Raw genomic sequence first — 17,332 nt, forward strand, 5'->3', positions numbered from 1 at the left:
AAAATTTGATGTTTTAAATTTCAAAATGAAGATGGGATCCAATTCCATATTCTCAAATATAAATGCTAACTCTGGAAGAGTAGTTGAACTTAAATGAAATTACTACTTCAGTATTGCATTTTTCTGCATTTTGGATTAATTTTTGTCCCAGAGATTTTGTTAAAAAGATGAAGTATATATACTATGTAAACCATTCTTATTATCCTCTTTCTACCTCCTTCACTCCCAACGGCAGTACTCAAAAATCGTCAGAAAAGAAAATCTTTATATCTAGCAAGATAATGTTTCAATGTAAAACAGCTAACATGAAAAGTCATGTAAGGATAAGAACAGCACTTAATACAGTTAACCTGAGGTGGATATTTCTGTCTACCCAAAAGGCACATGGAGTATTAATAATTACTGATTATTATCATGATAATTATAAAGTAATAATAAAACCAATTGATGTGATGAGTGAGCTTCCACTTCCTGATCACCCTTCCTGACGGCATTAAAACCTACTGAATAATATACCACAATGGGCTTGAACTGTCCATGTTGTCTTGTGAGTGAATGTGTGAGAGCGTGTGTAGAGGAGATGGTTGGCAGAGAATGGGGAGTGGAGGTGATAGAGACAGAGGACAGGAAAGGGAAGATACATATGTGAGACTTGGGAGCAATAAGAAAGTTTGTGTATCCTTTGCTTAAATTGTTGGATCCCAACATGTCTGTCAGAAGTTTTCTTTTGTTACAACCATATCACAATTCAAATTTGAAAGATATTTTGGTAAAATTGTCTTTATTTCCTTGATAATTCAGAGACATCCATGATGCAAGAGCCAAATTCCCAGCAAGAGTTAAGTAAACCCCAAACTTGGAAGGATGTGATTGGTGGATCTCAGCATAGCTCTCATGAGGATACCAATAAAAATATTAACTCTGAGGTAAGTTATCCAGAGAGAATCATAAAAATATTTTATTTTCTACAGATATAGTAAAGGAATGTTGGGACTCTGGTATATTTTCTTACATTAGTTTATATTTCATTTTAAATTGTTTTGCAATTTGTTTAGTAAGTAGCAGGGTAAAACATGATTTTCTTCAGCAGAATTTTTCTAGGAGTTTAGGATGTAAATCACAAGATAAGGTGGTTTCATACTGAACTAGTGTTTTGCATGATATGTTAAATCAATGATTGTCTATATGTAAACCTGGTTACATGCTGAGAATCCTACTAGGCCTCATATTCTTTGTGTCATGGAATGTTTTAGAACTGCAGCCAGTATGCCTAAGTTTTCCTTTTCATCATAAATTCACCCGCATATCTCTAAGAATAATATATTTTAGACCCACCAATTCCTTGGCCTTGAATCTGAAAGACTATCTAAAAATCTATGACCAAAACAAAATTTTAAAAACTTTTTAAGATATAATTTTTTATTTGAAAAATATTACTATTTGAAAACATAATTGGAGATAATGTGCTTTGAAATATTTTCTCAATTGTTATTTTATTGGTTGTACAAATATAAATATTATAGCCACACCAGTTAAAAATAAACCAGTGTTTTTCTGGTCCGTTCCATTATCACTGTATTTTGATAACCACTCAGGGAATTCAAAGTCAACCCATGTTGAAACTGAATGCCCTTGGAAGGAAAGACAATTTCACAGTGCATTCCAACAGAATGTATTTTACTAAATATTTGATAATATACTGGATACTGAGATACTGGGTTGCTAGTACTACTTTCTCCCTCACTTGGGCTCAGGCATTTCTTAAAGTGTACCTACCAAAAATTATGATTAGGCAAACCTGTTTAGTTTATGATTTTTTGGAAGGAAAATATAACTGCAGTTATCACAGATATAACAAGATAGATTGTGCCATGGGCTTGAAGTAGAGAGAAGAGAGATTGATGTACCAGTTCTTTTGAACCTTTACTCCTTTACCTTATGCTTATGCTTTAACCTTCAATTCTACTCTTATTCTGCTTCCAAAAATGGTTAACAAATATGAAATATAGTCAAGCATGGAAGCACAAGAACAATAAGGGACAAGAAAATATTGATTCTGATGAATCATTTTCAAATCTTCATAAAACAGAATTTTTATATACCATACCTGCAAAATTGAGAGTATCAAAAATGTAGAATATTCATAGAAATTGAAAGAGAAAAACAAGGCTTCACAAATATGTATATTAAAGAATAAAATGTAACTCCTTATGTTTACTAAAATTTTTTAAAGCTGAGTGAAAAAGCAAGTAAACTATCTTAGAGGAGGCCCTTAATCAAGATTGAGGAAGACAGCTGGGGAATGAAGCTTGGAGACAGGTTGAAGATGAAAAGGGGTTGATAGCTTCTATACCAATGAGAAGGGAAGGAGAGGATAGGGACTAGGAAATATGTCTCTTTTTCTTTCTTCCTTTATGTCTTCACTCCCCTTTCAGCAGACAGGTTCTTCTTCCCTTTTGCCCGTGACAGCTCCAGCAGTGGTGGCAGGAATCCTGTCGTGGTCCTCGGTAGGGATATTAATATCCCTTTCCTCACTCTCACTCCCTCTCTGCTTGCCTATTGCAGATCTCTTTCCTCTGCCACCTGGTATTGGCATGAGAATAGAGGTAGGGGAGTGGGGCTAGATAAAGTGCTTCAAAGCAAAGTGGTCTCAATAGCACAGCAGTAGAGACTTTTAATGTGAGGTCTGCAGTAGAGAGGGAAATAGAAAGGAAAAGGATAGGAAGCAAGGAGGGAAGGGGCATGCAAGTTCTTCCTTTACGGGAGGCATATGGAAAACAGTAACATTTAAGTCAAAGACTGCCTATCCGGGATATTTCAGAGATAATATTTTGAGAATATGGGTAGTATTTTAAATTAGTTTGAGAAATGAGCATTCATGTGATTAAAGCATTTAATAAAATTAGATTGTTCCTGTATAACCACTGGCAGATTTACCTAACTTTCCCTAATTTGCTTCAGCAGGATATTGTTGAAATGGTGTCTTTAGTTGCTGAGGAATCACCTTTAACAAATGACTTATTTGTACAAGAAATTGAATATAGTCCAGTTGAATTGGTAAATATATGTATAGTCTTGGGGATGTTCTTAAAAACTTTATTCCTAAATATTTAACACCTTATTTATCTAAAACTTGGGTTTTATAGCTGTCATGTTACTTTCTAAATTTGTAATTTAAATGTGATTACAACAGAGATGTTTGTGAATAGTTTGATAATATTCTGAATTGCTCTGATTTTTTGTCTTTCTTTAATTTCTTTTGAAACTTCAAATACTTTTAAGGGAAAGTGTGAGATTTTTGTGCTTATCAAAAGTAGTGACAGGATTTTAAATGTTGAGAATCACTGTTTTAAATTATTGATATAACATCTCTAAAGAAACAGAACTATATTAAGAGTATGGCCTAGGGCATTTGAAATTTTATCTTATTTACAAAAAAATTGTGGGCAATTTTTCCTTTAACATTGTGTGGCACAAGGCTTGTATCTATACAAGGCTTCTGGAAATCTGAAACAAAATAATCTGGTAGTCAGAGGGCCACATGTCAATAGCAAAGACAGAAGTAAAGTCTGATTTACCTGACTCCCTGCTTATTAACTGTCTTATTTCTCTGGTATTGTCCCAGAGTACTGAAAACATTTTTAAGATTGTAAGGAATTTTAGTAAAAGTTTTTTAGTAAATAATATAAAAAACCTAGTAAGCCTGATGTTAATTTGTTTCTATAAAATTATCTACATAATGAGTTCCAAGACTCTTTGTTTTTCATACAAGGAAAAGAGACCGAATTCTCTAGATAATCTAGGACAGAATAAATTACCTGAACTTTTTACCTGAAGTATCCAAACAGCTGAGCCAGAAGTGGGTTAGTTCATTTTTGCTATTCGCTTTGCTTCTATAGATGCAGGTTATTTTCATACATGGTCAAGCAAACCACAACACAGCACAAGTTCAGCTGTTTTAATAATCCACTGGGCTTTTTACACAATAGATTCAGCTGTAGGGTGTCCAAATAGATCAAGTGGACAGGCTTTAGCGGAATGCACAGACTATTTCTTCTGAGCCTTTCTCTGGTTAGTTTAGTTGTGCATTATAGATGAAGCTAGAGTCTCATGGATCTTTAACAAAGAGGTTTTTACATTTCAAAAACTGCATTTGTTTCTTTAACAATAAAATAAACATTAATAAGTGGGTGTCCTCATTTATCCAAGGACAGACCAGAAAAGAATAATCATAAATTGTAGCTGAAGGGATTTGGAAAACTCTCCAGAATAAAGTGACCGTATTTTCAAATCAGTCTCTTTGGGATATAAGAAAGCATACAGCATAGGCAGGCCCCGGAAGCTGGTATAGTTGGTGGAAATGAGGACTCAGTAGTTCCCAGGCTTAGTCAAAGAGTCCCTTTAGCCTCACATGATCTAAAATGTCATGCAGAATATTGTGGTGCTTTCTGTAATTGTCTTGGAGTCTATGAAATTGAAAGCACTTTAAGCAAGTGTCTGAGCTCCTCTACATGAAGGCTAGACAAACAGTGGACATGTGATGAGAGTGACACAGATGCTGTTGGGCTGCATAGTCAGAATTAGCTTAGGAAAAATTATAAAGTAGGCCAGATTTGTGCCACTTCCCTTCCCCCAACCCTTTGTAAGCCTACTCTTTTATCAGATTCATGAACACCTTTCATATGTCCAGTTTCTGTTCTCACATCATAAGGTGTTAGTTTGTAAGGGATTAGAATACCATTTTTAAATATTGAGGTATTTCTGAAAGTGGTTAAGCCTTAAATATCAAAAAAAAAAAAAAGAATCTATTTAGATAACATGACAGACATGTCCAAGGCACAGATGCCTTGGACAAGGCGTCTCGAAATCTGAAAGATTTCTAACTCAATTGTACACAAACTACTAGAGAGCAGTTATGTTTAGAGCTTCCATTACCAGATAAGTTCAGATAAAGGCCTTTACAATGCAGAAATAGCTGTATGTTTACTACTGTCAACTGAGTTCAGATTGACCAGAACTAGGATAACCCTAGGCAAAAGTTGTTGTCTTTGCTAATTTTACTTTTCAAAGTAACCGTAAGGCCCTGGACACATTACCAAATAAAAATGGCAGAATATCCTATTCTGGAGCCTCTTATCAGAAGACACCCTGGAGAGTACAGGTGTAATTGTGCAAAGGTGGTTTATATTTGTATGTTAGCCTTATTCTTTCTATAAATAATAAAGACTATAAGCTCTTTATTTGGCAGGACCTATTGTAATAATTGGGTTTCTTGTAGAAGTTAACACTATGATGGGCAAGTAGTCAGCATTCAGTAAAATTTGCTTAAATTAAATATTTTATTTATCATTCAAACAGGAGTCATTGAGGAATGAAGAAAATATTGAGACAGAGAGATGGAATCGAAGAATACTTCAGATGTTAAATCGTTTACGGGTGAGATGCTAGGGTTTGTCAACCCTATTTTTATTTTTAAAAATAAGTAAATACTGACTTCAAGCTTCTATATATTAATGAAAATGCAATAATTTTCCTTATTTTTTTGAGGCCAAATCCCACTACAGTGCAATGATTTTCAGTAGTATACCCAGGGCTAAATATAGAAGTTTGAGTTTGGTGCTTACATATTCTAATCAACTTCTTACCCACACTCATACCCTTAGATATCTATTCTGTGTCCCATCCTTGTTTTTAGCAGGATACCAACTAATTCTCAATACGAAACTTAGTTTATAGCAGTTCAAGAGTGACAACTCAGGTAATTTTTGAATTTAATTTATATTTTTATCAAAATAATACATGTATATTATTTTAAAAGTTCAATAGTGCCATGCAATAAAGCTGAAAAGACAGAAAGGCCTTTGTCCTACCTCTCCCTTATCCCTAAGTCCTGCTCACCAGAAGCAACTACATTAAGCTGTTTCTTTTAGTATTTATATCTATATTCTTAATAAACATGCTTTTAGTGCTCTTTCTTGGTATTTCAGCTTTAAACTTTATCTACTGAATTCTTTTGACAGAAAACAAAAGTTTAACTTAGTTACCTTCCCCTTCCTGGTATACTTTTAGCATAGTGTTATGTGTTTACAGTGTTATATTTGTAATAGTTATGATGCAGGTTTGATTGTGACAGGGAGCCAAAATATTAGTGGCTTAAAAAAGATAGAAGTTTATTTATCTCTCAGGTAAAGGTTCAATCTGGTATGGCAGCTATGCTGACAAAGTTGTCAGGGACCCGGGTTTCCTTTGTCTTCTCAAGATCTAAAATGGCTAACTACCCACCAGGTCTGTACCCCAATCAGTAGCAAAGTTTCCTTTAAGAGTACAACCCAGAAATTGTATCACTTTTTACACTTCATTGACCAGCACTTAGTCACATTGCGGCATCTAGCTGGGAAATGTAGTCTTTATTTGGTAAGCTTAGTCCCAACTAATTATTGTTACTATAGAAGAAGAGAATGGAAATTAAAGGACAACTAGCAGCTGCTGCCATAAATACTATATAAAAATTAGTTTACATTGAAGCTTCATAGCATAATTACATTCCTTGTCAACTTTGTGGTTGTTTTGTCATTAGGCTTTCTTCAAGTTAATCATTACCTCATTTTTTTCTTTTTTTTATTATTATACTTTAAGTTCTAGGGTACATGTGTACAACGTGCAGTTTTGTTACATATGTATACATGCGCCATGTTGGTGTGCTGCACCCATTAACTCATCATTTACACTAGGTATATCTCCTAGTGCTATCCCTCCCCGATCCCCCCACCCCATGACAGGCCCCGGTGTGTGTTGTTCCCCTTCTTGTGCCCAAGTGTTCTTCTCATTGTTCAATTCCCACCTATGAGTGAGAACATGTGGTGTTTAGTTTTTTGTCCTTGCCATAGGTTGCTGAGAATGATGGTTTCCAGCTTCGTCCATGTCCCTACAAAGGACATGAACTCATCCTTTTTATGGCTGCATAGTATTCCATGGTGTATATGTGCCACATTCTCTTTTTTTCTTTTTTATTATACTATAAGTTTTAGGGTACATGTACACAACGTGCAGGTTTGTTACATATGTATACATGTGTCATGTTGGCGTGTTGCACCCATTAACTCATCATTTACATTAGGTATAGTTCCTAATGCTATCCCTCCCCCTGTGTCCAAGTGTTCTCATTGTTCAATTCCCACCTGTGAGTGAGAACATACAATGTTTGGTTTTTTGTCCTTGTGATAGTTTGCTGAGAATGATGGTTTCCAGCTTCATCCATGTCCCTACAAAGGACATGAATCATCCTTTTTTATGGCTGCATAGTATTCCATGGTGTATATGTGCCACATTTTCTTAATCCAGTCTATCATTGATGGACATTTGGGTGGGTTCCAAGTCTTTGCTATTGTGAATAGTGCCGCAATAAACATATCTGTGCATGTGTCTTTAAGCAGCACGATTTATAATCCTTTACTTCATTTTTTTTCATTTGCTCAGTGTCTATAAACCCATTTTAATTATTTTTCCAAACTCAGACAATATGACCAAACTCTGACAAAAATACCATTTTTATGGTTTTATAATATTTTATAATATCTCTTATCAAATGATCCATCAGTTCCATTTTTTTTCCTTAAAGGTATCTCTCTAGGAGCTCACCATCCTCTTATTCTGATCCAAACCAGCAGCTCTTTAGGTCTGCTCCATAGTTTTTGTCTTGGGATATTGCTTTGTCATAAACATGGGAATTTGTCTATTTCCTGTATGTATTATTTCCTCTGTGGTTTTGGGTGCTTTGATCTTCCTTTATCTTAAATTTTTTTGGTGGTTAACATCCTTTCATAATTTCCTGAGATAAAGAGTTCACGAGAGATAGAGACCCTCCATACCAGCCTGTGCATTTCTTTTACCTTTAACGTGATTGATTGTCTCTAAACTTAAGTTGAAAATATATTTCTCTCAGATGTTGAAGGCTTTGTAACATTGGCAAGATTCTTGTGATGTTATTGAAAGGTCAGATATTGCCTTAGTTGGTGATCCTTTGTAAGTAACCTTTATTTTCTCTCTGGAAGCTTTTGATCTATTATTATTATTATTATCCCTGGCACTCTGGAATTTCATAATGTGCTTTGGGTTTTTTTTTCTTTCACTTATTGTCTTTACCATGTAGTGTGTTCTTTTATACAGAAATTTCGTGTTCCTGAGTTTCAGAAAATTTTTAAAAATTTCTTGGACTTTCTCCTTATTATTGTTATTTTTTAAAGTTTTTCATAGAGTCAAGGTCCCACTGTGTTGCTCAGGCTGGTTTTAAACTCCTGGCCTCAATTTCCTTTTTATTTATCTGTTTTGTCTTCCTGAAGGGCCAGTGGGTCAGATGTTGGATCTCCTGAACTGCTCCTTTAATTTTAATAACATCTTTTATCCTCTATATTAATTTCTTTGTATTTGTGTTTTTCTACCCTCTAGATTTCTTCAACTTTGTCTTCTAGACTTTACTGAATTTTTATATCTGCTTTTACCTTTTTGTTTTCCAGGAGTTTTTTTCTTGGTTACTAACTATTCTTTTGTTTTATAGCATCATAATATTTTTATTTAATTATTCAATTAGGTTTTTAAGGCAGCTTTGTTGAGATATGATTAACATACAGTAAACTATTTATATTTAAAGTATGCACTAGATAAGTCTTGACATATGTATACAACTGTAAAACCTTCACCACAATCAAGGAGTAAACATATCTCAAACCAGAAAAACTTTCCTTGTGCCCCTTGTGAATCCCTCATTTGCATACCTCCAACTGGCACCCCCATTCCCAAGCAACCACTGATCTGCTTCCTCTCACTATTATCCTAGCCATACAATGAAAAACTTCTTAACTTCAGAGGTTGCACTTCTGCTCCCTGCATTATCTTTCCTTAGTGATTTTCTTGAATGCATTCCTTTTTGCTCTTTAATATTAGAGATTTTACTCAAATGTCTTATAGATCCTAGGATTATCTGTTTTTATTTAAGACAGAGACACCAAAAAACTGACTGGAAGTTATATACACATGAGTAGGGGTTGTAGACTTATGGTCTTTATACTGAGGTAATTGGGTGGCACTCCTCACCTTCCCTAGATTGTATTATATAACTGGGTTTTGTTCTACCTTAGAATAGTCAGCTTTTCCAGAGTAATCTTTAAGTCTACTGCCTAGGAGATATAAGCATGATGCCAGTGGCTCAGGAACCAAAAGGAGGTAAAGGAGAGGCTGGTTATCTCACTGTTGGCGTAGAATTTCCCTTAATCCCACTGTTTGTGGTATGACACTTCACCATCCACAGCGCTAGTGCCCTAAGTTCAAAGCCTCAATGCTTGGTATCTCCAGAAGAGCAACTTCACGCCTTCTGCTATGTGAGTAGTGGTCTCCGATTCTGTGAGATGGTGGAGTGGGCAGAAGGTCTAACTGTTCCTAAGTAGATTCTCAAGGAATTCTCCTGTTTTCAGCTTCATCCCTCTCCCCAGTTTATGACACACTGATGTCTCCAGTTCCTGAGCTTTTCCTAGGTACTGTGTCTCACTCAAATTGGCTTGCTTTTTGCTGGCTTCTCTCCTGCCAGCACTTAGGGTTCAGTTGTCTCTACTAAGTCAGTTATGTCTTCCACTTTCTTTGTCTTTATCTCCTTCCTTTGTCACTTTTTCTTCCTTTACCTTCGTTTCAGAAGGGTTTCTGAAGGGAACACAAATAAACACTTTTGTTTAATCTTGCATATTTGTCCCTTTAGGGTTTTTCAAAAGAACTCTTGAAATTGAAAAAGCTGTCCTTATTCTCTCCCGGGGGGAAAAGCCATCCAGTTCTCATCTTTTCTCTCAAGGCAGGGAATAAATGTAGGCTGGATATGCCATCTTTGAAAGGTTACTGACCCTGGGCCACACCTTTGGTTAAGATAAACTATGACAAAGTATTTAATTTATTAATTTGTTGACTGTTATGGACAAGCAAAACCTTGTATATGGTATTTCTAAATATGCTTCACAACTATCCAGGGTGTATGATTCTCATAGGGACATTGGCCAGTATTCACTGCAGTATTTCTTTCTTTTTATTTTCTTTTTTTGAGACAGGGTATCACTGTCACCCAAGACAGAGTGCAGTGGCGTGATCTCAGCTCACTGCAACCTCTTCCTCCTGGTTTCAAGCAATTCTCCTGCCTCAGCCTCCCGTATAGCTGGGATTAGAGGCACGTACCACCATGCCCAGCTAATTTTTGTATTTTTAGTACAGATAAGGTTTCACCATGTTTTCCAGACTGGTCTCGAACTCTTGACTTCAAGCGATCTGCCCTCCTCAGCCTCCCAAAGTGCTGGGATTACAGGCGTGAGCCACCGCGCCTGGCCGCACCACAGTATTTCTTTTTTTTTTTTTTTTTTTTTTTTTTTGAGACGGAGTCTCGCTCTGTCGCCCAGGCTGGAGTGCAGTGACGCAATCTCGGCTCACTGCAAGCTCCGCCTCCTGGGTTCACGCCATTCTCCTGCCTCAGCCTCTCCGAGTAGCTGGGACTACAGGCCCCCGCCACCACGCCCGGCTAATTTTTTTGTATTTTTAGTAGAGACGGGGTTTCACCGTGGTCTCCATCTCCTGACCTCGTGATCCGCCCGCCTCGGCCTCCCAAAGTGCTGGGATTACAAGCATGAGTCACTGCGCCCGGCCCGCACCACAGTATTTCTAACTAAAAAAGTATACTTCTACTCTAGGACTCTGATTCCAAATCCTAGTCTTCATGAAAAGAGTTATCTTCATCCATAATTAAAATACTTTATTGTACCTCAGTTATTTTCAGTAGGTATACAGATGTCATGTAGTGAATCTGACATCTTTTTAATCTGTGCAAAGAAATTGGGAGTTGTTTACATAGTCATAATCCCCTGACACTGAAACTGGAGTTGTTTATAGTCAACACCAACACTAGTACCTTTAAGTGGAAGAAGACTGATCGGCTGATAATTTTCATTGTATTTGAAGCCTCCCAAAGTCCTGTGGATTTTTTTTGTCTCTGCAAATATAGACTAATTGCCCTTTCCACAGGAGCCATTTATGTTAACATCAATTTTAAAAAGGCCTATCATTTGTATAACACATTATAAATTTGTATAACACTTCAGAATTCTTTTGCATGCATGTTCTTCATGAACCAAGCTTGTGTACAGTGACTTGTGTTGTTTTTATGTTTACTAAGGAGTCATTTCCCTTTTTCCATTTAAGGATTTTATAGTCATTTATCCAAAATGTCAATATTTTGTTGTTTATTACGCATTTATAGCCGGCTTTACTTCTAATGATCTTGTTTCCCATTTCTTTTTTCTTTTCTAATTATTTTCCCAGGAATCTAACAAGATGGGAATGCAGTCCTTTAGTCTGATGAAGCTCTGTAGAAATAATGACCGAAAACAAGCAGCTGCCAAATTTTATAGCTTTCTTGTCCTAAAGAAACAGCGGGCTATCGAGTTAAGCCAGAGTGCTCCCTATGCAGATATTATAGCTACGATGGGACCAATGTTTTATAACATATGAAGGAAACCCAGACATACAGATTTATGGCATCACTGGAATTTCTGTGTAGATTGTTCAATTTAATGCAGAAGCCATCTGGAAGCAGCTGAAGGTCTGATCCATTTCATAGATAGGCTGACCTATTTCCTCTCTGTAGTTCAGAATAATCATAGCTAGAATTGGAAACCTACATGCTTACAAAGAAATACTTTAAATTCTGTTTTGTTTTGTTTTTTGTTTTTTTAAGGACAAAGGTCTCACTATGTTGCCCAGGCTGGACTTGAACTCTGGGCTCAAGTGATTCTCCTGCCTCAGCCTCCTGAATAGCTGGGACTACAGGCACATGCCACCATACTTGGCTCAGAAATACTTAATTATAGCTAAGTAATTATTTTTAACTTAGCTGATTTGAATATATAGCATTTATCGTTTCCCTGACTTCAATGTTGCATTTAGCATACATTTAGGATGCATTTTTAAAATGCTATATGTTTTTGACAAACATTCAAAGATGTTTCTTAAAAGGCTATTTTACATTGGAGTATTTACTTGAATTTTGTTGGGTTAATGATGAAAACATCATTATTTCTACACAGACAATTTATTTGGCTGCGATGCATATCATCCTTGATTTGACCTAATGCCTTGGTTTTTAATCCAATATTTTAATTGAAGAGTTACAAAGCTCATCTTTGCTTTAAATTACCTGTGTGGGTTTTAGTCTATTTATAGGTCACTTAACCTTTTTATTTACTATTTAATGATTATTATAATCACCATTAATATGTCAGCAAAACTAAATCTGCTTCTTATGTTTAAAAAAATTAGCAGACACTTGTTCCTCATGTTGTTTGCAGCTATGCTCTGAGTAAAGATCACCAAAATAAATGTTCTTTTGCTTGGTGTTTACTGAACATTTTTGACATTAAAACTGTTGTTTTCCTTTTTTCTCAATTGAAGTTTGAGTTAGGACATTTTCATATGATGCTCTGTGAGCTCCATCGTACACTGTAAAATGAAGCCTATGGTACTCATTAAAATGTTGTTATATCTGGAATTATGCTGCAAACAACAAATTCTAAATAGCCTCTCTAAATGTATTAACTATAAATTTTAAATGGCAAAATTGCCTTTTTAAAATTTCTTTTATTTTTTAAATTAACATACAGAAAATTTGACTTCTTAATTTTGGTGCATAGTTCTGTGAATTTTAATGTATTTGTAGAGTCCTGTAACCATCTCCACAATTAGGATTCCAGCAGTAACATCACCCTAAAAAATTCTCTGTGTTATCCCTTTGTATTAACACCCTTCCCCCATATAACATCTGGCAACCACTCTTCTCCATGACTGCACTTTTGTCTTTTTGAAAATGTCATACAAATGGAATCATATAGCATGTAACCTTTGATACTGGCTTCTTTCACTCATAAATGTCTTTGAGATTCATCAAGTGGTTGCATGTGTCAGTGGTTTGTTCCTATTTATTGCTGAGTAATATTCTGTTGCCTAGATATACCACAGTTTATTTATCTATTTACCCATTGAAAGATGTTTAAGTTGTTTCCAGTTTTGACAATTATTAATAGAGCTTCATATATTTGTGTACATTTTTGTGTGGATATAAGTTTTTATTTGTCTAGGGTAAATATCTAGAAATGGGATTGCTGGGCCGTATAGCAAGTATATGTTTAACTTTATAAGAAATTACAAAATTATTTTCCAGAGTGGATGTACCATTTTGCATTCCCAGTAACCATGTAAGAGAGTTCCAGTTGATTTTTTGTTTACTTGTTATTTTGAGATAATTGTAGATTCACACGCAGTTGTGAGAAATAATACAGAGATCCCATATATCAGTTTACCTCCGTGGTAACATCTTGCATAACTTTAGTATAACACACAACTAGGAAATTGGCATTGACACTATCCACCCAGCTTATTCAGACATCACCAGTTTTACATGCACTCATTTTGTGTATATATTAATTCTATGCAAATTTATTGCATATGTAGGCTTGTGTGGCCACCACCATACTTGAGAAACAAAATAGTTCCATCACAAGGATCACTTGTGCTACCCTTTGTTAGCCACAGCCATCTCCCTCCTTACTGTCGTCCCTGGCTCCTGAAACCCACTAACCTGTTCTCCATCTCTAAAGTTTTGTCATTAATACAGTTAATTTTTATAGATTAACCTTGTATCCTATGACCTTGCTAAACTCACAAATTAGTTCCAGGTGTTTTTGTTTTATATAAATGGAATTGAACAATGTTTCGCTTTTTTTTTTTTTTTTTTTTTTTTACCCAGGCTGGAGTTGCAGTGGCACGATCTTGGCTCACTGCAGCATCAACCTCCCGGGCTCAAGCAATTCTCCTGCCTCAGCCTCCTGAGTAACTGGGATTACAGGGGCATGCCACCATGCCCAGCTAATGTTTTTGTATTTTTAGTAGAGATGGGGTTTCACCATGTTGGCCAGGCTGGACTCGAACTCCTGACCTCAAATGATCCACCCGCTTTGGCCTCCCAAAGTGCTGGGATTACAAGTGTGAGCCACCACTCCTGGCAATGTTTTGCCTTTTGTATCTGGTCCTTTCACCTAGTATAAAGGTTTCAGGTTTTATCCATGTTTTAGAATGTATCTTTATATCATTCCTTTTTATGGCCAAATAATATTCCATTGTATGGATATACCATATTTTGTTTATCCACTCATCAGCTGATGGACATGTGGATTGTTTCCACTTTTTAACTACTATGAATAATGCTGCTATCAACATTAGTATATAAGTTTTTGTGTATATAAGTTTTGATTTTTCTTGGTTATATACCTAGGCATGGAATTGCCAGGTCACATGATAACTTTATGTTTAACTTTTTGAGGAGCTGTCAAACTGTTTTCCAAAGTAGCTGCACTATTGTACATTTCTACCAGCAATATATCAGAGTTCCAATTTCTTAATATCCTTGACAATACTTGTTATTGTCCCTTTTAAAAATTATAGCCATCCTAGTGAGTATCTCATGGTTTTGATTTGCATTTTCCTAATGACTAATTATGTTGAATATCCTTTCATGTGGATTTCCTAATAGTTTATTGAGGATTTTTGCATCTGATATTGGTCTGTATTTTTCTTTTACTGTCTTTTTCTGGTTTTGGTATCAGAGTTATACTGGCCTCATAAAATAACTTAGAAAGTGTTTCCTCCTATTCTATTTTTCTACAATAGATTGTGTATATTTGTGTTATTTCTTCTCGAAATAGTTGATAGAATTCACCCATAAACAATGTGGATCTGGATATTTATATTTTGTAAAGTTTTTTTAACTATGAATTTAATTTTTTAAATAGTTGTAGGACTATTCAGTTACCTATTTCATTTTCAATGAGTTTGGGTAGTTTCTTATTTTAAGTAATTGGTCTATTTCATCTACATTGGTGAGTTTATGTGTGTAGAGTTGTTCAGAGTATTCCCTTATTATCCTTTTAGTGTCTGTGGGGTCCATAGTAATAACCCCTCTTTCATTTCAGACATTGTTAATATGTTTTCTCTTTTCAGTTGTGCTAGAGGCTTATTAATTTTATTGATCTTTTAAAAGATTTTCTCTTTTGTTTTTCTGCTTTCTGTTTCATTTCATTTATTCCTGCTTTTACATTTATTATTATTTTCCTTTGGCTTGCTTTGGGCTTATTTTGCTCTTTCTAGTTTTATTAAGGTGGAGGCTTAGATAACTGATTTGAGATCTTCCCTGTTTTCTAATATAAACACATAAAGCTCTATGTTTCCTTCTAGGCACTGCTTTAGCTGCGTCACACAGATACTTATATGTTGTATCTTCACTTTTGTTCTGTTAAAAATATTTTCTAATTTCCCTTGAGACTTGCAGGTCTTTTACCTGCAAATTATTTAGAAGTATAGTATGTTCAGTTTCTAAGGGATATTTCCAGTAATTGATTTTGAGTTTAATTCCATTATAGTGAGAGAACATACTTTAAATGATTTCAATTCTTTTAAATTCATTAAGATTTATTTTATGACCCTATACTAAGTTGAAAATTTGTGTCTACATTTTGACTCCCCAAAAACTTAACTACTAATAGCCTACTGTTGACCAGAAGTCTTACCTATAACATAAACAGTCAATTAGCACATATGTTGTATATGTATTATATACTATATTCTTACAATAAAGCAAGCGAGAGAAAAGAAAATGTTATTAAGAAAATCACAAAGAAGATAAATATATTTTCTATTCATTAAGTGGAAGTGGATCAACATAAAGGTCTTCATCTTCATGGTCTTCACCTTCATGGTCTTCACATTGAGTAGGCTGAGGAGAAGGAGGAAGAGGAGGAGTTAGTGTTGCTGTCTCGGAGATGGCAGAGAAGAAAATCCACATAGAAATGGACACACACAGTTCAAAGCTGTGTTGTCCAAGGATCAATTCTGTTCTGCATTTGTTAGGTGGAGGGTTCTATAAATGTCAGTTGGACCTAGTTAGTTCATAGTGTTGTTTAGTTCTTCTACATCCTTGTTTATTTTGTCTACTAGTTCTATCAATTACTGAGAAAAAGTGTTTGTGTCTCCAGCTATAATTGTGGATCTGTTTATTTCTCCTTTCCATTCTGTCAGTTTTTGATTTATATATTTTGAAGCTTTTTTATTAGGTGCATATACATATATAATTATTACATCTTCTTGGTGAAATGACCCTTTTATTATTTTATAATAATTCTCTTTATTCCTGGTAATATTTTTTGCTCTGTAGTCTACTTTTTCTAATATTAATATAGTTATTCCAGCTTTCCTTTGATTAGTATTTGTATGGTGTATCTTTTTTTTATCTTTTACTTTTAGGCTACCTATATCATTCATTATAGTTAAAGTGAATTTCTTATAGACTGCATCAAATAAAGTCATTTTTTTATCCGTTCAGATAACCTCTATTTTAATTGAAGTGTTTAGATCACTTATATTTAATGTAATTATTGACATTTTTGGATTTCAGATTTTATTTATTTAGGATTTTTGGATTTTATTTTTTTTTTTACTGTTTGTTCCCTTTATTTTTTATTCCTCTGTTTTCCCCTTTCTTGCCTTCTTTTGGAATATTTGGAATTTTTTGGAATTCAATTTTTATTTCTTCTTCTTCTTCTTCTTTTTTTTTTTTGGACAGAGTCTCACTCTGTTGCCCAAGCTGGAGTGCAGAGGTGCAGCCTCAGCTCACTGCAACCTCTCCCTCCTGGATTCAAGCAATTCCTGTGCCTCAGCCTCCTGAGTAGCTGGGATTACAGGTACACACCACCCCACTTAGCTAATTTTTGTATTTTTAGTAGCGACCAAGTTTTGTATTTTTAATAGAGACCTGTTGGCCAGGCTCATCTTGAACTCCTGGCCTCAAGTGATCCACCCACCTCTACCTCCCAAAGTGCCGGGATTACAGGCATGAACCACTGCACCCAGCCTATTGTGTTTTTTTTTTTTTTTTTACTATATTTTTTTGTTATAGATTTTAAAAATAGCTATTCTAGGGGTTGCAAAATACATACTTAACTTTTCATGCTCTACTTAGAATTGATATTTTACCACTTCAAGAAGAGTGTAAAAATCTTACACCATATAGGTCCCTTTATATTGTAAAGGAATATACATACTCCTCCTTTATATTGTACTTGTCTTATCTACATACATTAAACCCCCATCAACAATTGTTGCTTTCCACTGTCAAACATATTTTAAAAGATCAAGAGAAGAATAGCCTATTAAATTTACCCAAATATTTACCATTATTGTTCTCCTTCCTTCTTGATGTTCCAAA

General features: G+C 35.1%; 1 protein-coding gene across 8 annotated transcripts in view; it reads left to right on the forward strand.

Moving 5' to 3' along the window:
• RAD21L1 (RAD21 cohesin complex component like 1) overlaps positions 1–12,960 on the forward strand; it is a 31,641-nt gene extending 18,681 nt beyond the window's left edge. For 6 of the 8 annotated variants that reach the window (XM_055266131.2, XM_055266132.2, XM_063634182.1 and 3 more), the window contains 4 exons: positions 802–926; positions 2,962–3,057; positions 5,359–5,436; positions 11,344–12,960. In XM_055266131.2, the coding sequence (XP_055122106.2) occupies positions 802–926; positions 2,962–3,057; positions 5,359–5,436; positions 11,344–11,532 (488 nt within the window). In that variant the 3' untranslated portion in view covers positions 11,533–12,960. The remainder of the gene's footprint in view (positions 1–801; positions 927–2,961; positions 3,058–5,358; positions 5,437–11,343) is intronic. The other 2 variants (XM_055266134.2, XM_063634183.1) reach the window with 1 other exon arrangement.
• The last annotated feature ends 4,372 nt before the right edge of the window (positions 12,961–17,332 follow it).

Source organism: Symphalangus syndactylus, chromosome 24 (assembly GCF_028878055.3).
Source record: "Symphalangus syndactylus isolate Jambi chromosome 24, NHGRI_mSymSyn1-v2.1_pri, whole genome shotgun sequence".
Lineage (NCBI taxonomy): Eukaryota > Metazoa > Chordata > Mammalia > Primates > Hylobatidae > Symphalangus > Symphalangus syndactylus.